The 26,933-nt window shown below is 34.9% G+C and overlaps 1 protein-coding gene across 1 annotated transcript; it reads left to right on the top strand.

The window, feature by feature from the left end:
- LOC104601470 (P-loop containing nucleoside triphosphate hydrolases superfamily protein) lies at window positions 1-23,642 on the top strand. Its single transcript, XM_010264814.3, has 22 exons — window positions 1-427; window positions 3,299-3,454; window positions 3,536-3,619; window positions 4,015-4,134; window positions 4,699-4,812; window positions 5,072-5,164; window positions 5,748-5,837; window positions 5,983-6,053; window positions 6,220-6,294; window positions 6,433-6,520; window positions 9,437-9,495; window positions 9,655-9,718; window positions 10,013-10,078; window positions 14,525-14,683; window positions 14,765-14,869; window positions 15,576-15,811; window positions 17,682-17,751; window positions 17,855-17,911; window positions 18,000-18,062; window positions 20,386-20,442; window positions 20,530-20,609; window positions 21,551-23,642. The coding sequence occupies exons 1-22, from the start codon at window positions 173-175 to the stop codon at window positions 23,505-23,507; spliced, it is 4,119 nt and encodes a 1,372-aa protein (XP_010263116.1). The 5' UTR covers window positions 1-172; the 3' UTR covers window positions 23,508-23,642.
- The last annotated feature ends 3,291 nt before the right edge of the window (window positions 23,643-26,933 follow it).

Here is a 26,933-nt window from a genome sequence, read left to right as displayed (position 1 = left end):
AACTCTAGAGTCTAGTCTAGTCATCAGCCCGTGCCCTAGATTTTTCTCCAATATCTTCTGCATTTGATCTTTTTCGCTCTAATCTCGCCTGCAAATCCGTTCCAAAAGCCCAACTTCCATTTTTTAGGGCTAATTTCTTGAATCGGAGAGGAAAAAATTCGTGAGAAAGGAAATGCCGATCATCTCAGAGGCAGCGAGCGCTATTAGAAGCCGGTTTAGGTTTCAGGAACACTCGGAATGTGATTCTGTCCGGAGTACCCCGAATATCTTGAAATCGGCATCTAAGGAGAATTTGTGTCACTCTATAGTAGCTAATTCAGCCATCCGAAGTATCAGCGGGAGGGAAGAACATAGCGTTAATGGAGCGGCAAGCCAGAGCTTCGAGTTGGAGGAAGACCCTTCTTTCTGGAAGGATCACAACGTCCAGGTATTCTGTTGATGCATTATTCTTAAAAGAGTCTATTATCCGATGACTCTCTTTAAGAGAAATCTGGACTCTGGATTTCACGTTTCGGTACCAACATCTGGAGTTTATTATGATTTTCTAATGGTTCATGAGAATTTGGTGGGAGCTCTGCTTCTTGCAAGAGTCTTGTATGTCTATGGAGACAGTTCCTGTATAAGATGACAAATGTAGCATTTTTGGTGTTATAATGAAACCCACTCATGCTTATTGTGGAATAATTAGCATCAGAAGGGAATTGGAGAAGCTTGGTATAAGTGTCAGACATGCAGGCTGGGCCAAGAATTAACGGGTTTTTTAGTAGGGAATATTATGAGCTTACATTGGTTTAAGTGGATCATACAATCTTTTCTGTTGTATTCTTTGGTTGATCTGTAGAGATACAGCAGAGGTTCTAGTTAATAATGCATCACATTTATAGTTCCAGTCAACCAAATCATGTGAGAATACGCCCTTTCTTTATTGGAAATCTAGTGAATGCATATTCTCTCTTTTTCTCTTTCTGTTGTCTTGATCAATTTATCTTATATATTTCCTTTGGTCCAACATGGGTATTGTGGCCTTCATTTATACTTAATGATAACTGTTTTAGATTCAGAACTCAGAAGTAGGATTATAAGAAAAAAGTCATCAAAGGGTTAGGGATAGACAACAACCAGAGGTTTCAATATCTTGTTTAGGAGTAAGAATACATGTAAATTAGCTCATTTATTGTTTAAATGTGAATTAAATAAAATAAACATTTTAGCAATAATCTGAAATGAAACATGTATGCACCTAGAAAGTATGAAATATGAAAAATTAGAGGTTTTCAAGGATATAGGTAATAATTCTAGAATAGTGTTTTGCATGATTTGGAAGTAATAAAATTTTAAGTTGAATACTAAGCCTTGTCCCAACTATATATGGAATCCTGTTTCATTATTCTATTCTATTCAGTGACATATCCATTGTAACATACCACCAGTTTTCCACATTGGGAAACAAATTTGCAAATAATGGAGAACACCTAGGAGGAATGTCATAAAATAATCTGATAATCTTGTGGGTGATCTATTGATGCCTTTATCATAGGAATCGTCACCAAACATTTTCATGAGGGTTGGTCCTTGATTTTTAATAGTTAATAACATTTGGGGCTTAGATGCTATGTGGAATTAGATCATTTTAATTTTTTTATAACATTTGAAGCTATAAGTTTTTTGTTAAAGTGGAAGTGCTATTAAAAATGCCAATAAGGAAGACAAATTTAGTACTTGAAATCCTAAACTGACCTCATTTCTATTTCAATCAAATGTCAATATCTCTATTATGTCTATTATCCGAATTTTAAAAAACCGACCTAGAGGCCAAATCGTTTTTGCCTTTTGGGTCACGGGTCACTGGTTCTACTGGTCGGGTCGAATGGGTCAGGTTGTGCCACATCAGCATATGTATATATGCATATATATATGTATATATATATATATGTATATATATATACATATATATATATATATATATATATATATATATGTATGCATATATGTATATGTGTGTGTGTAGGTATGTATAAACATGTATTTTATCAATAAAAATGTATAATGATTTGTTAGATGTAATATATGTATATATAAATATTATCTTATGTTTAATTTATATTTTTAAATTTTTATTTGTAAAAAATGCTAAAAAATGTGATTTGAGGCTCAAAAAAGGGGGTTTTGGCCTTCGAAAGTTTGCACATCCATTTACTATGCAACCCATGACTTGGTGACCGGGTCGGATGGTTTTTGGCTAGGTCAACGTTTTTTGACCAAATACCTGTTTTAGCAAAATTGGACCTAGAACCTAAGCCAGGTGACAGCTCGAATAGTTCAATTGGCCGAGTCAATGGTGGGTTGGAAACACTGCTATTATCACTTTGTTTTGTTAGTGTTTGTTCAAAAGGAAACAATGGAACATGTAATGTAATAAGATTGAAAGATTTATGGGTAGAAGAAACTTTGAAACAGAAGAAATGGATATATTCAAGTTTTAAGTAAAGGTTAGATGAGTTTGACAATAAATCCATAAAGTATCATTCATCCAAAATAAAGTAGAAAAAAAGAATTTGAGAAAGTAAACATGAAGATCTAGGTTAGGACTGAACTAGAGGCAAGCTTGATACTGAGATACTAATAATCCCAGTTGCTATAAAATAGTGCAGGCAAAACTACATAAAGTTAATATGTCTCTCTTCTTTTTTCCAGGTCATTTGTCACACCTGTGAAAAATAGAACAGGATTCCCAGTCTGAATCATAAATTAAGGAGGAGCATCCTAAATTGACCTAAGAGCATATCCATAAAGAGGAAAATCTAACTTGATGTTAGTGTTCACCAATCTATATACTAATCCTATAACATATCATGCTTATCGCTCATTTTATTTGAAAGATTCTCTTCTTTGTGCTTAAAATTTTATAAAAATGGAAATTAAAGGATAAATAATCAGGAATTGAGAATAAATGTTGGTATCTGCTCCAAGAGTTCTTAAGAAGGCAGTGATGGAACATGGCCGACTCAATCTCATGGCTTCTACTAGGTGTTATGTTATGTTTATATTTCTCAATCTAGTATAGTCAACATTGTTCTACACCTTCAGGAGTGCAAAATATATTTTTGTGATAAGACAATCTTATTGTCATGATTTTGAAGAAATGTTCATTCAATAACTTACCCAATCATGCCTTGGAAGGAATTTATCAAATGCTAGAAGAATCCCCCCTAAAAAAAGAAAGAACAGATATAGTTTTCTCATATTCAGTGTAGTTATTAATCAAATTTATTTATGTTTTATATCTTATGTGTATCAGGTTGTCATCCGGATACGTCCCCTTAGTAGTTCTGAAATATCCCTCCAAGGCTACAGCAAATGTGTTAGGCAGGAAAGCAGCCAAACAGTTACATGGATTGGGCATCCGGAATCTCGTTTCACCTTTGATCTTGTAGCTGGGGAGACAATTAGCCAGGTATTATTGGATTATTCTTCACCATTTACATCAATGTATGGGATCTGGATTCCAACAGGGACTCACTGAAGTTCATATCAGGAGAAGTTATTCAAAGTGGCTGGAGTGCCCATGGTGGAAAATTGCATGGGAGGCTATAACAGTTGCATGTTTGCATATGGCCAAGTGAGTTCCAACTTCCAACTCTCTTGATTTCCTTTTCCCCAGTCTTTCTGATTGTTTTTGGCTAGTTTCACATATTATTGTTGATGGCTAGGAAAAGCATTATATATGCCCTGTTAATTGTATACAGGGAGGAGAGTTTGTGTATATGAGTTTTTCCTCATAAACTGCTCAAATTTTTTAGTAAAAAAGTTACCTTGTAAGTTGTAAAATTAGAATGATGGTTCTTATGATACATGTATACATGCTTTCTGATCAACAGTTTTTGGATGTAGATACAGGAGAGATTTTGAATGTTTTGTTTAGTAAATATTACTTGTACTTGCAATACTTGTTTGGTTTGGTTCCATTCCATTTGTGCTACTTGTAAACTGTTATTTAAGCTTTTGTCCCTGCAGACTGGTAGTGGAAAGACTCACACAATGCTTGGAGACATAGAGGGAGGCACTCGAAGACCTAGTGTTAATTGCGGAATGACACCTAGAGTCTTTGAGTACTTATTTTCAAGGATCCAAAAGGTTAGTCCTTGTTATCTTTGGTATGCATTGAAGCCTTAACTAAATCCTCATTCATTTGTGGAATTGGAAGAACCCCTGTATATGAAATGACTTCTTATTGTTGTTTAAGTGATCATCCTGGTATTTCTTTTACAAATGGTAACAACCTTTTACATAACCGAACAGTGTTTTGGCAAAATATGCGTGAGACTTATTTGTTGATAAGAATTTATGTAGAGCTAACAATTAGAATCTTGTGTTTATATGTGTGTTTTCCTTTGAACCAAGGAGGGTATTAAAAAATCTAGTAATGATTTCTGAAAATCAAGTGCAATTTATTATTTCATTGCCTTTTATTTTTCTGATTATTTTGTGGTTTATTTATTTAAGATTAACTTGAATTCCAATAATATGTCTGTTGCATTTTGAAACTATTATTATTTCTTGTCTGCTAGACAGAAATAGTTGTTGCCATAACACCTAGGCATTGCCTAGCCACCTTAACTATTCTTTTGGTTTAATTTTTATTATTTTACATTTTAATGAATCAGCATGTAATTTCATGCTTCACTTGTGGTTTTACAGGAAAAGGAAACTCGTAGGGATGAAAAGCTGAGGTTTACTTGTAAATGCTCATTTTTGGAAATATACAATGAACAAATTCTTGATCTTTTGGACCCAACCTCTTTAAATTTACAGGTATTGATATTTTTTGAACATCTGTGGAGATTGTTTGTTAACACTCATCTGGATGATACTTCTATCTTAGCTTATTTTCTATTTCCATTTTAAATTATTGATGAATAATTTCCTTCTTATCTCATATGAATATTTTCTTCTTATTGAGTTATATTTTTCACAAGGTGTTTCAAGTCATGACTAATCTATGTGCTTAACTAATTATCTTTTCTTTCTGTATTAGCAAGCATTTTTCAAGTGTTTTGGTTGGAATTTGCAGATAAGAGAGGATGCAAAAAAGGGTATTTATGTGGAGAATCTAACAGAGTTGGAGGTTACAAGTGCTCAAGATGTTATTCAACAACTTGTTCAGGTGAATAGGCACTACTCTGCTTATAGACATTACTAGAGAGATTGCTTAATGCTTGGAATCATTTATCGTACAATATTGAGACTTTTTTGATGGGTTTTGTAAGTTGTATTGTATATTTATATATCTTTTCTCATCATCATCATTATTATTATTTTATTATCCATCCATAGTTGTAGCAATTGGCTCTTGTTACTGATATTGCATGTGTAGAATTATCATTGTTGAAGTGTAATCCTTGCATAGTTGCATGCCATGTTATTTTTTCCTGATCTCAGGATGTGAACAATGACTACATAGCTAAGTTTTTTTCTTCAGCGATACAACAGAAGTTACTTTTTATTTCTTAAAAATATCTTTGCACCTTTTACTTTTCAATATAATTTTCTTGGTATGCCTAACCATATACTTTGCTAGTCCTATCAAACATATGCCTGGTAAAATTCTGCAGAGCTATAGATAATTCTGCTGTGTATTATCATCGTGCCAATCATTTAAATCATTTATCCTAACCATTCATGAAAGAATATTGAAATAACCATGGTAGTTCTTTGACTGAAGGCTGTCATTATGCTTATGGTTTCAGGGAGCTGCAAACAGAAAGGTAGCTGCAACTAATATGAACCGTGCAAGTAGTCGTTCTCACAGCGTCTTCACTTGTGCCATTGAAAGTAAGGTGGGTATTAGGCTTTTTTGTTCTCTCTGTTGCTATTGATAAAAACACAGCTTCTATTATTTTTCCCTGAACCCTATCACGGTATTTGGGTTACAATGTTATAGAAGAGGATTTTCAAAACTTACTAACTGAGAGCTTGTTGCAGTGGGAATCCCAAGGTGTAACTCATCATAGATTTGCTCGGTTAAATCTTGTAGATCTGGCTGGTTCAGAGAGGTAAGTTATGCAACAATTAACTACAAAATAGAGGGTTCTACCCTGACATAAAGGATGAAAGGAAATCTCTCTTTTTTTCATTTGACAGAGGCTATTTTTATTTTATTTTTTGGTAAAAAAGGATACTTTTGTCTTCTAACTAATGTTTATAATATTCCAACCTCAGGCAGAAGAGCTCAGGTGCTGAAGGTGAACGTCTCAAGGAAGCCACTAACATCAACAAGTCCCTTTCAACATTGGGGTCTGTTTGTCACTTTTCATCTATTTGTCAACCTTTCTCTGATCTGCATTTGTTTGGCCAAGATCTAATTATATTATATTTTTCTCTTATTTTCCTTGGGATGGTGATTTTTCAAATGGGTTTATTCTTAATTTACAGACTTGTAATTATGAACCTTGTGAATATTTCCAATGGGAAGTCACTTCATGTTCCTTATCGGGATTCAAAGCTGACATTTTTGCTTCAGGTAGGGAGGTTTGATTCCATAAATAAGTACTAAAAGATCATGTTTGAGCTTCAATCAGTTGCCCTATAATTCATTTCCATATTCAGAAAGTAGAATATGCTCTTTAACTTCTTGGTACTTGCTATGGCATGAGATGTAGTGGAAATATCTAACATCCTATCTTTCTCTGTTTCCATATTTAGCATGTTCAAATCCTCACGGACCCCATCTGTATGCATTATGATCCCAAGTTTGCCTCTTAGAATCCATAGCTAGGCAATTGCATGATGATTTGGCTGACTTTATGAAAACAACTGAATAGCCACCGAAGATGGTCTGCTGCAGGTTGACCAAGACTTGTGGATAGCTTGAGCTGGACAAAATGTTTATGACTAGCTTAGCTTTAACACTATGAATTTAGACAAACAACTGTTTATGCTTTGCCATATATTACACTTGCTAAGATTTACAACCCTGTAATGAGAATGGAGCCAAAAGGGCTTCTTTCAAATCCTTAAAGAATGTTTGAAAAACCACTAAAGATGTTCTTGTTGATTGGTGCTGCATTGCTTGAGTGGATATTGCAAATATGCATGAGTAGCTCAGCTCTTAAGTTGTTGATGTTGGACAAGGTAGGAAGCCCTATGAATTTCAGATTTGGTGGTGGATAGTGTTTTAAAAGGCATCATGGCTAGACACAGGAGGCAAGGTGCACATCATTATGTGCCTTCCTTGAACCCAAGTGCAGCCCCTTTCAAAAGGCATGTGCTTAGTGCGCCTGGGTATGTGTGAAGTGCACCTTGTGCTTTATCAGTACACACCTTGTTAAATTTGTTTGTTGTTTTTGTGGATTCTTTTGTGTCTTACACTTTTGTTTCTTAACTTTTAAAATTAACAAAAGCAAAGCCTTTCAAATATACTTGAAGCCTTAGTCCTTGCAAATAATATCTTAAAATAGCAAAACTTTTACTAAAGAAACAACAAGGATACAACTAATATATGATCCCTAATCCTAAAATAGAATGAACTATGACTAAAGTCACAAAACTAATCTCTTTATATATATGGGCCAAAAATTTAGGTTGGGGGCCCAAAATCTTGTATTGACTTGTTTGGGCTTGTTGAGAGCTAATCTCCTAGGCTTAGGAATGCAAGATGTTTAATATCACACTAGCTACTTGAAGTAATGCAACTAGGAGATAAATAAATAGATTAAAGGTTTCACATGCTTGAATTGTTGAATGTTTGAAGCACTTTGGTACAATCCACTTGTTGTGTTTATGTATATTAGTTTGAGCCATTAGGATTTTTAAACCATTTAATTTCTTTTAAAATTCAAGTTTGCATTTTGTGTATTATTTTTCAATTTTATTTCTTTTTTTTTTTAATTTCAAAAAAATTGTGCCTTGCCTTAGTGCTAAAATGCTAGTGCTTTTTCTTGTGGAGCTAAGGATGAAGGATGAGGATGGGATGGAGAAGAATTAAATAAGAGCAGAGAACTTTCAAAAAAAGAACTCTTGCGGTTAGGGTAGATAGCAAGTACAATGGCTATTTGGATTCACTCAGCCAAACTTTATTTTTTTTCAACTCATCTAAATTGCAATTACAATGACTATTTATAGATAGGTTCTGTGATCTCAGATGTCCTTTTATAGACTCCAACTTGGACTTGGAAACTAGCCACAAAAAACTTCTAGTTGTTTTAAAACTAAGCCAAACCTGTAGGTAACCCATTAGGACACTCAAATGACTCTTAATTTTTAAGCAACTCCAATGACAATTTACCAATCCTATTGATGCTAATTAAAAAAACAAAAAATTATTAAAAAGAATAAGTAATAATTTTACTATAAATAGATTGATATACAGTAAATCTAAAAGTTATCTTGAATATCAATTTTGATTTATTACTAATAATACATTTCTAGAAGACTTGAGACCTTATTCTTAATTAACACTTACAAGTAGAACATAAACTTAAAAACTCAAAATATCAATATATCCCTACCACCCAAAAATTCATTAATTAGTGTATGAATTGGAAAACTGATTTATATTTCTCCATGGGTTCTTTTATTGCTTCCATTTTTGCATAACATGGATAAAACAAATATATATGACTAACTCAGCTAAAGTACTATTAATTTAGTCAAGCAATTATTTATGCCTTGCTATATTGCACTTACTAAGATTTAAAAACTTATAATGAGAAAAAGCTCAAAGATTTTCTTTCAAAGCCTTAAAGAGTGATTGAACAATCAATGGAGATGGTCTTGTTGATTGGAAATACATATTTTGAGTTGGACATAGCAAATATTTCATTTTCTATGGTTTAAAACCTTCTAATGAGAAAAAGCTCAAAGGGTTTCTTTCAAATACTTAAAGAGTGATTGAACAATCACTGGAGATGGTCTTATTGATTGGGAATGCATAATTTGAGTTGGACATAGCCAAATATGCATGAGTGGCTCAGCTTAAAAAGCACTTTTGAAGTCAACCAAGTAATGAGGATGTTATAAAATTATGCATTGCCTTGTCCAAGATTTGATTTTTGAAAACCTTTTAATGAAAATGAAGCCATAGAGTTTTCTTTTTTACCAAAGCATCAACTATATACCATAATTCAATTGCATCATTAATTATTAGGTCAATTCTTCGCCTAGGCTGACTAAGCATGGAAAATTGGTTAGTGACTAGTAACCACAAAGTCATTTTAAAGCTTTATTTCTTTGTATCTATATTTATTTGTAATGATATAGAATATGCCTATTTATTGTTATAGTACTGTTGTTGATTGAATTATGGTATATAAAATAGGAAAAGACCACTGACTAGTAAACTCTTTGCCACATTGATAACACTAATGTTTTGTGGGTTCATTATTTCTGAATTATCACATATAAAATAACTTGTTTCATGTTTAAACTTATTTTTCAGGATTCACTAGGAGGAAATTCGAAAACAATAATAATTGCAAATATAAGTCCATCTAACTGGTTAGTAACATCCTATTATTGCTACTTCCTCCCTCTTAATATTTTCCATACATTTTCCTGTGTTCCAATTAACATCTGTAGATGGATTTTGTTATCTTTGTTTTTTCAATAAGATTGGTTTGATCCTTGAACTTGACAAGATTCTTGGCTTTTTGGTAGCTGTTCGCTGGAGACACTAAGCACGCTAAAGTTTGCTCAACGTGCTAAGTTCATTAAAAACAATGTATGTAAACTGTACTTTGCCATTTTCTAGTTGCTTGTGGGTTAACATAAAAAGTTATTACTAGGGCAAGACAGAGGATGTTGTTCCCATGCTATATTTTGATTTTTGATTATGTAGTAGGGGTTTTGTTCACCATTTGGACAGCCAATGATGAAACTTCTTAGCTCTAAAAGTTTGATTACAAAGTAAATCTAATTTTGATTTTTTTTTTAATTTTCTTTCCCTTGGAATCTTCTTGGTGGGGTTCACTAAGTATAGCTACACCAAAAACTCTTCTAATTATTTATTTTCCAGGCAATTGTAAATGAAGATGCTTCCGGAGATGTCATTGCCATGCGCTTGCAGATTCAACAACTCAAGGTACTATGCAACTTGAAATATTTCACCTTCGAAGTTGTGGCATGTAGCATAACTTGGTAAAACCTAAACATGGGATGAGAACTTTTCTATACAATTTTGAATTTTCTGAAATTAATTCATACTTGACCTTCCTGAACTAACTTGGCTTGTGGGTTAGATGTACTATAGTGGTACTATGGTTCATGTTATCTTTATATATGTTGCTTGCATGCTTTCCTTTGTTTCCATTCTTTTTTCGTGCCTTATTAGGGAGTCTTAAATAATTGTAAATACTTGTCTTCTAATATAAATAGGCCTTTTGGTGTGGTATATTAAGTTACATTAGACCCCATAAGTTTATTATTCTCTTAAGAGTTTTTGCAACAATGCTTTTTTTTTCAACAACCAAGGGTAGCCAGCCAACCAGCCTAGGTTACACTACTTTGGTACTAGTGAGGCATCTACTTCTGGTGGAACAACTATTGGTGCATCTAAAACCTTATATTATTCTCTTAGAGTTTTTGCAACAATGCTTTTTTTTCAACAACCAAGGATGGCCAGCTAGCCTAGGTACACACTGCTTTGGTACTAGCGAGGCATCTACTTCTGGTGGTATAGGTGGTAGTGGGACAACTATTGGCACATCTAAAACCCTATAATTGGAGTAGGCTTCTTTTTTCTACTTCACTTCAATTGTAGGCTTATTCAATGACGATTGGGTTGGGTTACCCATGTGCTAGATGCTCAACTATAGGGTGGTGTATATTTCCTTAATGGTTCACTTATTTCTTGGAAATGTAAGGAACAATAGACTGTTCCAAGTCATCTCTTGAAGTTGAGTATCACGCCATATTTTCCTATAGTGATATTGTTTAACTTAGTCTTCTACCTTGTCATTTTTTTCAATGTCACATTTTTTATGCATACAATACTAGCAATATTGATATAACTACCAATCTAGTGTTCTATGAGATAAACACATTAAAGTGACAAGCCACTTTATATGTGATTCACATTTATTGGACTTATTACCCTTACTATTTGGAATCACATAGTTGGAATCTTTAGTAAGGCATTAAGGCTATGACTCATACTAGGGCATGAATTTTGACAAATTTATCTCTGGAGCCCAAGTTTGAAGGAGTTTGTAAAGCATAGAAAGGTTAGATGTATTTTGATAATATGAACTATGCTGATTGCAATATTTTAAAAGGCATTCCTAGGTCCACAAGTTAGGTAGGCATGCTTCTCCCTTAAACCCATGTTGATTGCAAGAAGAGGTTGAGGTGATTTTTTAACCAAATTAGATTGGTAGATAAGAAGGTTTTATTGGAAAAGAGTAACTGATAAATAATTCCAATTAAGTAAAATGTTGGGGCTTTCTTTCTTAGGAGATGAGGATTTTACAAGAAAAGCTTTTATGGAGTTGGAGAAAAGGGAGTGAGCTGCTGATGATCCATCTTTTGAATTTGTTGATACATTAGAATAGGACTAAAATTTTAATACGCTAGAAGCCTAGAATTGGTAGTGTGTTTTTGGGCTATTGTATTGTGGGGCTTTGGGCTTGCTTTAAGTATGTTAGTGAGGGTTGTTTAATTATCGTTTTTGATAGAGATTTTCTTTTATCAATTTTAGGATGTGAGGAGTTAAGAGTTAGCATGGAGTTTTTGTTTGTTATTATTTGGTTGTTATCCTTTTGATGATTTCTTATCACTTGCCTTGTTCATTTCTTTCTTAACAAAATTTTATCTTATTATAAAAAGACATTCTTGTGTGTTAGGTTGCCTTTTATTGGTGATTAGGGTTGACCATTTTGCTTGGGTCCACATTGTTGGCCCAACCCATCCTAAAAATTTTTTGGGGCCTGGGCAGAAGTTTCTTCCAAGCCCAACTTGACCTAGGCCAATCGAGCCTACACATAAACATAATGTAGGCTAGACTCAGATAGATTGGACTAGGCTAGAATTCGCTCCTTTTAATTAACTTACTTAAGCTCAGTTCGAAATGGGCTTTAGGCCCATTTAGTCACATAGCTCACTTTCCCTTTAAATGTTGGCTAGCTTGGCTCTCTTTGTATGGTGTTGGACCCTAGCATTGATCTACATATCAGCCACATGGGTTCAACCCAACCTCTGTTACAAGGCCTAGTCGAATTCACTACAGAACATAGTGAACCCCTGAGTCCATCAGTATGGACACTTAATGGGCCAACATTTACACTAAATGGTCCTTGGGACTGTGGGCAGATGTAAGATTAGCCCATCAGGTATTACCCTCAATGGTCTTACACTTAACCTCTCAGCCCATAATGATCAAACACTACCCAACAAGAGAGGACCTCTCCTTCGGCTGCAAGGTACAATGTTGCACTCTCTACTCACATGGATCCCGGGAATTAAAACCTTTTGCAAACATTTTGTGAAACCATAATATATAAGTATATCTCTATATAAATATATTTTGCAAACAAATTTCAATAAGTCTGAAATCAACTGCCGACAGTTTAGGTTTCCATCAGAGAGAGTGCATTCCCCGATCATTCACTTTGTCCGACAAAGGGGCTGATCCTGTCACTATTATTACTCACTCAGGTGAATTCTCGGACTGCCCCAACATACCCAGGTTTTGACCCCCGCTAAGGATCTCACTGATTGGCATATCAAAGATAGCCTAATCCGACACCTAGTGCAGTACCATAATCGAGTCTATGAGGGTTAGGTGTAACAATCCAGTTTTGCCCATCTGTCTCCAAGGTTCAGTGCAATACTGGAATTTGGTCTGGTTCAGGGTGCATGTGCCTCAGGTCTCACCCTGGCAGCTGAGACAAGCCACCCCAACCCACTTGGCGGCACATTAGTGTCAGCCTTGGCAGGATAAATCTCCCCAGATCTATCCAATGGCTGTGAAGATTCTAAACTAACACGAGTCTCATAAGTGTCTAGTTTAAGGGTATTACACAGAAACACACCAATATAACGCGAATCAATTATGTACTTTTAGTCATTTATAATAAATGCACCAGTACATTAATTTGATTGGAGCTAAGGGCATACATTGTCTAACAAATATAATTGATATAATATATATTATATGTAATATTTATAATTATAAATAACGTTTGTAGTATATGTGTCATAAAGTTATATATATATATATATATATATATATGTAATCATAAATATAAACTTAGATTTAAATTTTAATTTTCTTGAATATTGTTTTATTAATTTATGTGAGCAAATGCTTGGACTAAAAATGCTCTTACTACCCTATAAAAACCCGACCCAACCATGATCATCTCTATTGGTGATTACGCACAAGTAATGCATTGTTAACTTTTGAAAGAAATAAAAACAAAGAGCTTTTGAATACTTGAAGTGCTAGTTACTGTAAATAGGATCTTAGATAGCAAAATTTCAAATAACAAAGCAAAAACAATACATGCTGATCTCTAATCCCTAACCCTAAAATATATTGGGCTGTGATCAAAACAACAAAAGTAACCCCCTATGTTCATCAATTGTAAGCATATGATAGAATATGCACATTGTAGTTAATAACAATAGGATTTGAGGCCATTTGCCTTTGCAAAGGCCCCAACCTCCTAGGACCTAGGATTAGGAATACAAGACATCTGACGTCAAAACTAGCTACGTTTTTTTGGTAGACAAACTAGCTACTTGAAGTAATGCAACTAGGAGATTGACAAACATGTTGAGAATTTCACATGCTTAAATTGTTGAGTGTTTAAAGAACTTTAGTACAACCTACATATGTTTACTTTCATTTTGCCTCCACTATGAATTTCTTTGTGTTATGTTTATGCATTTTGATCTGAGTCAATACAGTTTTTTAAAAAAATTAATCTCTTTTAAAGTTCAGGTTTTCATATTTTATGTACTAATGTTTTTTATTTTTTAGATTTTTTTTAAAAAGTTGTGCCTTGCTCCGTGTGGGTGTGCGCCTTGCTCAATTTGGGTGCTAGAAGACCCCCTTTCCCTTTTCTTGCACCTTTTCTTTTAGAACACTGGTTGTATGCTAACATTGCGCTTGTAAGCTCTACTTATTTTCTTTATTTTCTGTTTGGTCCCTTGTTAGGGATTCTTTTATAATTGCAAATATATCCCTTCTAATATAAATGGGCATTGTTTTAGGGGGGGGGTTGAACATTGAACACTGCCTTCTTGAACAACCTAGGACCCTTTACCAGCCTAGGTTAAGGTTTAAAAAGATCTCTTCATGTTTTTCTTTCTTTTCCTTTCTTTCTTTTTGTAGCACAACAAAAATTCAAAGTTTTCTTTAAATAATATTATGTTGCTTGACTTGCTTCTGAATTTCATATCACCTAATATTTCTACATTAATATTTTTAAGCAATTTGTTTGTTTTAATAAATTATTGATTACCAGTTTATGGAATTATCAGAACAATAAAGACTAATATACAAACATGTTGAGTTTTACGTCAGAAAGAAGTAAGCCGTCTGCAAGGTTTAGTCAATGGAGGGTCTGAGAATCAGGAGAATAATAACTGGACAGTGAGCTTTCCAGGATCTCCAGGCTGCTTTAAGTGGGAAGGGCTTCAGGGATCATTCAGTCCACTCACATCTGACAAAAGAATGTCTCAGGTATCTTCTTTTATTTCCTAAGCTTGTAAAAATCCATCTAATCTGTTTATTATTTAATTTATTAATTGTTTGCATATTCAGAAGAAAGAATATGAAGCTGCACTTGTTGGAGCTTTTAGGAGGGAAAAGGATAAAGACATTGCATTGCAGGCGTTGGCTGCTGAAAATCAGGCAGCTATGCAACTGGTAAGAGCAAGAAAATCACTTGTTTTTGGATGCTACAAGAAACATTATGTGGGGGGCTGCTGCTCATACATCTAATAAAGTTTGTTTCTTTATCTATAATAATAAAATGCCCCTCCCCCCAAAGTGGGATAGGTGAACTCACTAGAAGTTATTAATTAAATGTCAAAGAAGAAAAATAAACCTTCACTGTAAATTATCCATAAATAATTTCAGTTACTAGAGTGAATTATTGGTCTCCACCTTTACCTCCAGCCTGTATATAGAAGTACTTTTTTTCCTTCGATAACTATATATAGAAATATCATTATACTATGATAAGCTAATATAAAAAGGAAAGAAGAAGGAAAACAAAGGAATGTATGTTACCCATATATGGAAAGGATGATGCGTATATGGAATTAATAGATAATTGAAGCATCTGACACAGATACAATGTTCATTTTGAAGTCATTTCATTATGCTAGTTTGCTTTCGTACTTAATAATCCCTCTTTATTAAGGACATCACTTGAAACCACCTGACACCTATTTGCACTTAATAATCCCTTCTGACACCAAAACAAAAACCTGAATGGTATTTTTAGGCACATGTAAATGTGACCCTAACATGAGATTTTGTCATTGTTTTTATGTTAATGTTGAAAACATGAGATTTGCCATTGTTTTAATGTTAATGTTGAATTCTTGGGATTTTTGTTGTGAATCAGGCTAAACAAAGAGAAGATGAGATACAGGGATTGAAAATGAGGCTTCGATTCCGTGAAGCAGGAATAAAGAGGTTGGAGGCAGTTGCTTCTGGTAAAATCTCAGCTGAGACACATCTTTTGCAAGAAAAGGAGGAACACTTGAAAGAGATAGAGGTTCTTCGCACCCAATTGGATCGGAATCAAGAAGTCACGAGATTTGCCATGGAAAATCTGCGTCTAAAAGAAGAACTTAGAAGGCATGTGCTTCTCTTCTTTCTGGTCTGAATCCTTTATTCATTACTTCAAGTTTCCTTCTGTATTATCTCTGTAATATCTAGCTAGCCTATAATGGAAAGGAAAAGCTTACATCTGTTTTCTTGCAGCAGTACATAACATGAGATCTTGTCCGGGCATGGAAACCTTTTCACTCAAAATTGCATATAATGCTAACGACTACTTTGAAATATCAAAAACATAAGATGAAAAATAGGCATTGCCCAATTCTGGTCACAACCATTTGGGGCCTTTGGTTGGGTGGACTGGATACAGAATTACAGACCTAACCTTTGGCACTTTTTGCACAAAGACTCAAACTAGATCCCAAGTTCGCATACTTGCCCAAGATTTACCATTACACCAAGCAATGGACCCTAAAACGGAAATTAAAAATGTAGACAAATGCTAAAGGAAATTGTAAGTATAGAAAGAAAAGAATTTATTGATTAAATTTTGGTTAAATTGTTGACCTATAGCAACAAATATTAGTTCAGGTGTCTTTGTGGATTAAGTTGATCTCATCTCTAGCATTGTTGTATTGCCAAGGTGATAAGACATTTTTTTTGGTAGTTGTTTTGTTGCTAAAGCTTTTTATTTGATGGTTTACAAATTTTAGGTGGGGTGTAGTTAAATCAATATCATATTATCTTGTTATATAGACAAGGATAAAAGAGTGTAGAAGGCATTAATGAATCAATTTTCAATTAATATATCTATAAAATGGGTTTGTGCAAACCATAATGGTAGGTATTTATATCTAGTAGCTTGCATCTTCTATTTCTCTATCAATTTCTCTAAACAAAAACAGAATATCATCTCTCCGCATGTTTTTTAATATAGGAGTTCTACCTCTTCATTTTTTTGATGAGGCAAAAAAATGTGTGAATGTATTCTGTTTTGCATGTTTTTTTTATTGTAGGATCCCAAATTGTTGCTTTTGGGGAGCTTTGTTGACAGTTTGGCCAGGGGCAGTTGGGTGCATATCTGTTGGATTTTGGTCCCTTGGGTCTTTTTGCAACAAAAGTTATCTTTTGAGCGTTCATTTGAAGTTAGTTTTGTTCTTAAGGAGTTGCTTGTGAGAGGGAAACATTCTAGAGGCTTATGTGTAAATACTTTAACTGGCTTGTCCAGCAAGCCAGTGAGTCTTATAAAAGAGAAGGGGGCTGTTTCTGTAGGGGTCTTTTTGGTTCTTTCTCTCTTGTTTGAACTGTAGCTCAGCCCCAGTTAGGGTTTCAAGTATTGGGAGCTTGGGTTTTGAGGAGTCGACCCATTTTGGCACCTTCCAATCCTATTGCTGCGTGTCCGCGCGGGAGGCCAGCTTGTTGACATTGTTACTGTAGTGGAACTGTTCCGTGAGGAGTTTTACTTCAGGTTCAGGTCTGAAATCCCTAAACATCCAACTTGTTTGTTGTTTTCAGCTTGGTATTTCTTGCGTTTATTGCTGTATACTTGAGGTACTGCATGTAATTTGTCTTTCTGTCCACATCATTTTTCCTCTAATCACTGCTCTCCATCTAATTGGGACAACCCTTCTTTATTGTTTTCTGAATAGGGGCTTTGTCACTTTCCACCCTCTAAAGTTTTTTTTATATACTATATAATTAATGCTGTTTGCATTCTACTTTTAATGTTAAATTTATTCATTTTAGTTCACTTTTAATGTTTGCTGGTTGCTACTTCAATTAGGAAAATTACTTCTAAAATAGCTAGAGAAGCAAGCTAAATTAACCACACTGGACTCCCATCACATAGCCTGACCTTAATGCCAGATCTCTAATTGATTTGGCAAGCCTGTGGAGCACAGAAACTCAGGTCGTAAAACCTTCATTACTGACTCATTCAGCATTTCAGATTAAAGTCTTTCGTTGAGGAGGGAGAACGGGAGATGATGAGCGAACAAATCACAATATTGCAGAGCAAGGTACAAGTTGATCTTATGTTAGGGCTAGTATTTTTGTTCTTTTTCTTTCTAGTTCTTTCTATTTGCATGTGTATGTTCATTGAAGTACTCCGCAAAATTTTAGTTACTTGAAGCATTGGATTGGAAACTTATGCATGAAGCAGATCTCGAGACAGTTCAGGTAAATTTGTGCTTCCCTAAATGTTCTCAGATCTATGTTCTGTGTTAAACTATGTATTTTATCCTAAATTTCTGGTTTTGTGTTTTAGAAAGGAACTTTCGATTTGGCAACCATTTCTAATGGCGAGGATAATCTTCTGATTTCCAGTCAGGTAAGATTAATAAGATTTCCTGTATCTGAAAGGATAGCAAGCTACTTTTATTTCATTAGGGTAACTGAATTTTAAGCCCATTTTAATGATTAAAGCATTATGGGTCATTTTCTCTGTTTCCCTTCATGGAGTTGGTCATCTAACTAAGCATTCTTTAAGATCTTTTCCACCTTCAAATCTTCTAAATCTTTGAGAAAATTGTTTTCGGCAGTCATAGTTGCAAATGTATGGAAACCTAGTAAAATCTATAGAACTATTATCTCAGATACAGTTGCAATTAAGAAATTTAGATTCCATAGTACAGATGTGCCTAAGTCATAAAAGTGATCTCAGGAACAATATATACTGCAAGACTGTTGTCTTCTCCAAGTAACAGCTAAAGGATGCTTTCTAGGAGAAGCATTTGAACAACTCGCTTGGCAAAATTTGACAAGCATTGAATTTTACTATCTCTTCCTCTGCAATCCACATACCCTTCAACAATAAGAAATTATGGTAAATACCATTTTCATGCATACCAACACAACACATGAAGCATGCCAAGGGTATAGTGGAACTAATAGATTGATGGCATTAGTTATGGCCTTCTGTCATCAATATATTGGGGATTTCTGGTAAGGTTTGGGACTGTAAACTAGCTACCAAGTAAGATCAGTGATTTAAAAGGCACGCCTAGGCGCACAAGCGAGGCACATACTAAAATGCGCCTTGCCTAGGTCCTAAGCGCAGCCCTTTCAAAGGTGTATGCTTGGTGTGCCTAGGTGTACGTCTGATGTGCCTTGCGCCTCAGCCCAGGCATGCGCCTTTTGAAAATTCCACGCTTTTTTGCTTTTTTTTTTGAACCTAGCGGTTGGGCCAGGGGCTCCGCTCCAAGAACCCCCTGTTTGCTAATGTTGTTCATTCATTCATCCTAATAAAATATCTTCTTAAAAAGCAATTAATATTTATAAAATCATTATTTTTGTGTGAGAACTAAGAATTTAAGGCCCCAACATCGACTTGTTTGGGCTTGCCTCGAGGGGCGTGGCACAAAGGCAGCTCGTAGAATCAGGAATTTAGTATGTTTTACATCACATTAGCTACTTGAAGTAATGCAATTGAGGAAAAAAAGAGATTGTGGGTTTTACATGCTTGAAAATGTTTTATATGTTTGATTTTATTTTTAAATTTTCACTTGAATACGCTTTACATGTTATGTTTATGTATTTTAAATTTAGATAGTAAGTTTTAAAAAAATTATTTTAAAATTTAAATTTATATTTTTATTAATATTTTTTTATTTTTTGCAATTTTTTTATTTTGTTTGGCATTTGTTTGAATTTTCTGACATTTTTTTTTATTTTAGCTTTTTTTTTTGTATTTTTGTGCCTTGCTTCAAAAAGGCATGTGCCTTGGGTGCAAATTGGCCTGGGCTTTTTTTGCGCCTTGTGCTTTTAAAACACTGAGTAAGATTCTGCAGTTCTTGGCTTCTTTTCTTTAACCTCTAACAATGACCAAGATTTGGTGAATCTTTCATTTCAATATGATCTTGATTGGATTATAATATTCTCACTCCATTCATTATATTTGTCTTTTATTTATTTATTTATTTTTATTTTGCACTAAGCTGTATGCTTACAATTATTTTGATCAAACCATGTCTTCCTACCTGAAAAATTGGGGCGTTGTACCACAAATTGCAGAGATTGCAACAACTTTTTCTTTGAACTTAGCTTCATATTGGGAGTTAATGCTATTGTTTATTTGCACTTTATAGATTAAGTAAGCCTATATAAGAGGTCTTCCTAGAAAAAAAATAATAAAAAAAGGCTTGCAAAAATGATCTAGATGACCAATGCATTTTCCACTTGGCAACTTTTAGGCAATGCAGGCTCTCTATACTCTTGTAGTAACTTTTAAGCTCAGTCCTCTTTCCATGTGATAAAGGAGCCCAGATTCAAATTTGTTTTATCTTCAGTTGGACATGGGCTGGATGGGAATAGTCTCTTAACAAGTGATTAAGCCAGAGCAAGTGATCAATCATCAGAAAATCAATTCCTGAGCTAATTTTTTTATGCAATTGAGTTGCTGCATGCCACGGACTGCATGAAACATGGTGTTTTCAATTTTCTAACTGACATCTTTGCAATTTATCCTGTGAACTCATCTAACTACCTTGTGCTAAACGATATATAACCAGAAAAAGCTTATGCACCAATAATAAGGTTAGCAAGGGGAAAAACCTAAAATCAGAAGGAATTCTTAGTATTGTAATTCAGCTACATATGAAAATCTATATGTAATTTTTGTGCTTCAGTAATAATCCTTTCGTGTTTCAACACAGAATCCAACATCTTGGCATTCTTCAATGAATGAGGAGAATGAGTTTCTCCGCATGCAGGTAAGACTGTTTGTTCAAAATGTATTCTATATTTTTCAACTTGAAACTTGGAATCCAACTTGTCGTTTGTCACTTGGATTTTCACAGGCTATTCAGAACCAAAGTGAACTGGATGCACTTTGCAAGAAGCTAAACTCCTGCCTTGATGAGAAAGGACAATTGGAGAGGTATTATTCTAATAATTTAATTATTTCTGCATTTCCTTGTATGAAGATGCCCTGAGCAGCTTATAATGCCATGCTTGAAACAACCTGAGCCATGATATATTTCCTCAAGATGATCTTATTTAGCATGGTAATAGGGAATCCTTGATTTTCTTGAAGACTGCGGAACCCAAATTGTTTATTTTGTTATTTTTTTGAAGTCTATGGTTTTCAAGAGACCAAACTATTCTTTTCCACTTTAAATCTTAACTACACATTTCTTAGTTTTGAAGCATCAAGTCAAACTGTAACAGGGCCAGAAAAGAATTGAAGGTTCTATCCATCAATTTGAGATTCTTAACTTAAGAGAAGAATTAGATATTGCAGCTCTGCCACTGTCACCTGATTTAATTTTGAATACCGTTCAGGATCCCTTCACTTGTAAATAGGAGTTGTTGCTCATTGAATCTGCTGGCTTTAATTGAATAACAATGTTTTCTAACTTGGCCTATTTAAAATTTGGAATTTCAAAAATGAGAACACTGGATTCCACTTATTTATCAAAAAAAAAAAAAAACAATGGCATTCCACTTCCACTTACAAAGAACATCTGGAATTGTACAGAAGTGGAAATGCTGGAACACCATCTGACATTTTTCTTTGCCAAAGTGGCCTAAGGAACTAGATGGTTTTGATCTTTTTTAATCCATTAGTCCCAAGTTGGGAGAATTATAATGGAACATTGAAGAATGGATAAATGGTTAGTACTTTGTGTCCTATTAGTATTTTCCTTTACCCAAAGATATCTATCGTGACCCTCAATAAATCTAACTTGTCCTTTGATAAGATATCATGCTCGACTTTTCTCAAAAAATAGCAGTTTTGTTTTCATGTGCTTGAAATGCATTTTTTATGCTTTGCTTGCTACAAATTTTTTATGCTTGCTTTTTGCACAACTTTGTCAGGCGTGTTAATGAGTTGAAACAAGAACTTGAAGACGTGAAGAATACTTCAGGAGCAATGAATGGAGTTACAGGGCAACAAGTACAAATTGAACTTCCTTCTCTTCATTTTGCAGCACCTGATCATATGTCCAATGTCACATTAAATGATCAGATGGAGCTTAAAACCATGGTCGATGCAATTGCCTCTGCAAGTCAACGAGAAGCAGAAGCTCATGAAACAGCAATAATTTTGGCCAAAGAGAATGATGAGCTTAGGATGAGGCTGAAAATCCTAATTGATGATAACAATAAACTGATCGAACTATATGAACATGCTGCAGAAGAAGCTAATAAAGACAACAGAAAGGCTGGAAACACACAGGTAGACACCACTGATGATCACAATTGCAGTTCAATGGGCTTTCCTGAGGAAAGAGATACTGACAGGATGAGAGAGATTGAACATCTGGAAAGACAACTTCAAGAAATGCATGAAGAAAATGAGAAACTGATGGGTTTGTATGAGAAAGCCATGCAGGAGAGGGATGAACTCAAAAGAATGCTTTGTTTCAACAGGCAGAACAGTGATACCGAAGAGATAGAAGAGTTTAATTGCCCAGAAAAGCTTGTTGAAGTAGATGGAGGTGAAGGCCTCAATTTGGATGAACTTCCTTCTAAATCTGATGATGCAAAAGTTTCAAGAGAACAGATAGGTTTTTCTGGATTGACTGAGCAATATGAATCTGGCCCATGTCTAGAAAATTCATTAACAGATGAAGGAAATCCAACTGAAGTACTACAAGTTGATATTGCCGATAATTCTGAGGTGGAAGGAAGGTTATCAGGAGTCACTGATTCTAAAATATTAGATGATCTAAATTTGGCAAGAATGAAGCTGGAGAAGGCTGAAAATAAGCTTGTGCATGCTTCAAATGCTCTGGGTTTATTTGGGTTGTATGACAAAGCAACCAGTGAGGTGGATGAGCTCTCAAGAAAAATTGAAGCTACAGAGAAAATTATTCAAGTCAAGCAGCAAGAGATTGTAAATCTCTCTTCTGAAATGCTAGAAAGAAGAGTAGTTGTTGATGACAAATTATTGGCTATGAAGTCTTCTCTATCAAGCTTTTCTTCATCAGTTGGTTATTGGGAGCAGCAAGAAATTCAAGCAAGGGCAGACATGGATGCTTTCTCCTCTAACATAAATCAAAAGAAAGAGGAGCTAGCTCGTCTTCAAGCACAAAAGGATGAACTTGAGGCTAAGAAGATTAAGCTTCAAAAATATGATGTTGAACTAAGAAATAAACGTCTCTTATTAAAATCAAAACTTGAGGAGGAACAGCAAAGGCAAGAGACAGAGAAGGTGCTGCTTGCGATAGATAATGTGGAGAAAAAAGAGATTACCACACAAAGAAATTGGTGTAAAGCTACAGAGTTGCTTAAGTTGGAGGAAGACCAAACCAAGCTGCTAACTGAGATAAAACGGTCTCGAGAAGAGCTACAGAGCATACAAAGGGAAATTGCAATTTTCCAGACAAAATCTGGAGAGTTGGAGTGCAAGATAAAATCTGTTGAAGGGGAGGTACAGTCTGGCTTGAGAAAAGTGGGGGAGGTGGAGCTTGGACTTTGGAATGTTATCCAAGAGAAGCAAAAGCTTTTAGAGATGGACAATGGGAATACAGAAGTTGACAAAATGCTTCTTGAATACCACCAATCTGTATTTGAATCTGACTTGAAAGAGAATGAAGTAAAGCTAAAGGAAGAAGAACTGCAGATGCAGATACAAAGTCTAGAGGAGTTAAGAGAAGCTAGGTTGAAAGCAACCCATAGGAAGACCCAATTGCTGGGTGATACAACCTGCTGCTCTTGCATGTCAGATGAACACGAGTCAGGTTGCCTGTCCAGAAAGGTAGAAAAGGAGCTCCAAGATGTTCGAATGTCAGTTATAGAAGTGAAGTCATTACTCAGTGATGGTAGGTAGTCAGGTAGATCTTGATCTTTGGAGCAGTGCTACCTATAAATTTCTTTTTTCTTTTTTTTTCAGTCTCTTGTTTGCTGAAAAAACGAAAAAATATGCTAACTATTTTGGGCATTCTAGAATAATGCCCATATTGCTAGATTGAGGATTCCATTTAGATTTGCTGTTTAGTCTATGTAATTTCTGTAAATAATGTTCAATAGTGGATGTTGATCGGAGTGGAAAATTAAGAATAGTAGCCCCTCAAGTTACCAGGCTCAACAAACTTGCTGCTTGTTATGCATATTTAAAAAAAAATATGAATAGTAGATAAGCATATTTATGCATATTTTAAAAAATTTTGACAAATTATTCAAATATATAGCAAAAACCATGGGAATGCTTTATTCATTACTATATTCTTATAATACAGAATATAATTATATTCATAATATGCATACATGTAAAGTATGCTAAGCTTATTGTTCTGTATTTTTTAAAAGAAAAGATCTTTTTATAACAACACGTGTTTGACATTGATAAAAAAATAACACATGTTTAACTTGTTTAACTGGATTTTTTTATGATACCAAAAGAACTTTGACCAATCAGAAACTCCTGTGAATTTTCACACACACACAGAATTCATTTTTTTTTTTTATGAACAATCCAAGGTTAATTTGAGTGAATATTGGCTGATTATTTGTTAATTTGTTTTGATGCCGTAACATGGAACATAATCTCCTTCTCTTAGACATGCATGTAATTAACTTGCATACCTTGGGGGGGACTGCTGATGAGTGATGATCAACTAAGATTGTTTTGCTATAACCTTAAATGGCAGTCCAGAGCATCCATTTTCTCAAAATGGTCATTAGGTTTGGAAGAAAATTCATTTTCTCCCCATTTCTCAGCTCCTTGTGCTCAGGCTTATTTTTTGGTGTTATTTTCCCCTTCATCTGAAGCTTTAATGGCGTCGTGCTCTTAATGATGCCCTTCCCACAATCACAAGAGACACCAATGCCCTTTATGCGGAGCATGCATTTGAAAACCTTATCGGACCAGATGGTTGATTGGTTGACCAGATGCCATTCCCAGTTCTCACAATCTGTTGTATTTCACCCTAAAACCGTTTTGGGGCAAAAAACTGTTTACTTAGTCAGTGACCCATCGACCCAAATGGTTGAATCGTTCGATTAGGATAATGGTTTTTGACTTTTTTATTTTAATTATTTTTATTTTTTAATTAAAATGAGCCATCCGTTTGATCAGATGATTGGACTGTTTGACCGGAAAATCTGTGGGCCAAGGTCCGGTTTTTAAAATCTTAATGCAGAGGATCAGCGGAGAGCATTGATCATGTCCTCTTATACTACCCATCGGTGCAGCCAAATTGCTTTGGATCTATGCTGAACCAGAGATTGGATGGCAACTTCGGGTCGCAGCCTCAGCAAACGGTTGGAAAATGGTGGAGACTTGATAGGACTTCTCACAAAGGACTTCTGTCCCATGGTTCAGTCCTTCATTTGGAGTCAAAACAAGTTGGTGTTCAATCGGGAGCTACATACACCTTAGTCGGGCATAGGTGTATGTAGCTTCTATTGTCAGACATTGCATCATTGCGCTAGGGGTGCCAATTGGACTGGATTTGGTCCAACCTGATCTGGTCCAATGTGAATTTATTACAAATGGATTATGTCCAATTCAATCCAATGAATATTTTGGACCATTTTAGATTGGTTCAATTTGTTCAAATTTGTTTTAATTTAGATTAATTCTAACTTAAACCTGGTCCGTTGACACCTATACTCTTATTTTATATCAATTGACTAGATATTGGCTCAATCCAACCCAATCTAATATAAATTCATTTTGGATGAATCAGGTCCAATCCAATCCAATAATACTTTGAACCATTAAGTATGGACTGATGGTCTAATTCAATATGTCTTGTTGGTCCATCCAATCGGCCCAAATTGATTTTGGTTTGGATGAGGTCCAATCCAAAACCAGTCCATTAACACCCCTAATTGCGCAGGAGTTGACAGGAGAGAATGAACATAATACCCCTTGCACCTGTCCACTAAGCCAGCCCCAGCCACAATCTCTTAAAATTAATAAGGAAAGGGCTAGGGCTACAAGTCCCAATAGTGCAGGAGGGTGGGGATTTTGATCCTTGACCACCATAGCCACCATCTCTCTCAAGGGCTGTTCCACTGCCCAGCTGTTCACCTTTAGAGCAGAGGCTCAAGCATTCTTCCATGATTTGCCCTACGGTTATCTCTTCAAAATGTAGAACTTGAAGGCAATGCTCTGAATATCACTAAGGGTCTGTTTGGTTTACAGGCCTGGAATCAGATTCTGATTCCAACTGTTAGAATGGTCATTTCGTTCCCCTTCCTTTGGGAATGAGAATCCATTCCAATTGATTCCGATTCTTGTTAGAACCAAACAGGTGGAAGGAATAGACCATTCCAATTCCGATTCCGTTTCCAACTGTAAACCAAATGGATCCTAAGCTTTTAATAATGGATCCCATATATCCACTGTGGTGTATCAGCTCCATTATTGCTGATTCCAGAAGTTTCATCAAAAGCCTTTTGTGTAAATCTCCTCAGCTCATCTTTTAGCCAGAACTGTTGTAATTTGTCCTAGAATTTCTACTTGGTGTGTTTGTCTGGACTTTCTTATTTGTATTGTACTATCTGATATTTTTGAGCTGAGATAAATGAATTTTGTGCTTTTTACCTCAAAAAAAAAAAAAGAAAGAGAACTAAAGATGAAGCCGAAAAAAAAACGCAAGAGAATCAAAGAGCAGATCAAATTTATAATTACATTGTTGAACTTATAAATACAAAAGAGCGTTTAAAAAAATAAAATAGGTGGAAAACTATTAGGTTTGGCACTGCCTATCATATCATATCGATACTAAAAAAAAAACCTAAAACAAAGGGGCTGGAACTTGATGCAAAGTTCTAACACATCCCTTCTGATATATTGAGGTGTATCAATACTTTGAACCTTGTTGCAGCCTATTCAACGTTTAAAATTTCGACCAATTGAGAGAGCGGGGAGGGGTTAGAATAGCTTTCTAAATAAGCCTTAAATTGGACTAACCCACATTGATATGATATTTTTTTTGGTGTTTCCTAGAAGCCTTTACTTGTTAGGCAATGTAGATATGGCATGAGTGACAAGGACCACTTCCCTTTTATATTATAATATATAACAGGGGAGATGACCATATGAATCATATAACATGAATGTTCAATCTGTTTATACTTTTCTAAAGATGGGAATCAAGAAAAACAAGAGTTTGCTTTAGACTAAGACTAGATACACATTGAGATGACCATTTAAGTCATATAGTCCAATTGGTTGTAAAGTTAGCATGAATTGCTTATCTTTCAGAAACTTCAACTAACCACTATGCTCCAAATTCTATAAATT

This window comes from Nelumbo nucifera, chromosome 2, assembly GCF_055504915.1.
Source record: "Nelumbo nucifera cultivar China Antique chromosome 2, China Antique-T2T, whole genome shotgun sequence".
Classification (NCBI taxonomy): Eukaryota; Viridiplantae; Streptophyta; class Magnoliopsida; order Proteales; family Nelumbonaceae; genus Nelumbo; species Nelumbo nucifera.
This window is presented reverse-complemented; position numbering and strand designations above follow the sequence as displayed.

Coding starts and splice junctions, on each gene's coding strand:
- LOC104601470 (XM_010264814.3), top strand. CDS start 173: ATGCCGATCATCTCAGAGGCAGCGAGCGCTATTAGAAGCCGGTTTAGG. Junction 5,165..5,747: donor TTATTCAACAACTTGTTCAG/GTGAATAGGCAC, acceptor TTATGGTTTCAG/GGAGCTGCAAACAGAAAGGT. Junction 5,838..5,982: donor CTTGTGCCATTGAAAGTAAG/GTGGGTATTAGG, acceptor AGCTTGTTGCAG/TGGGAATCCCAAGGTGTAAC.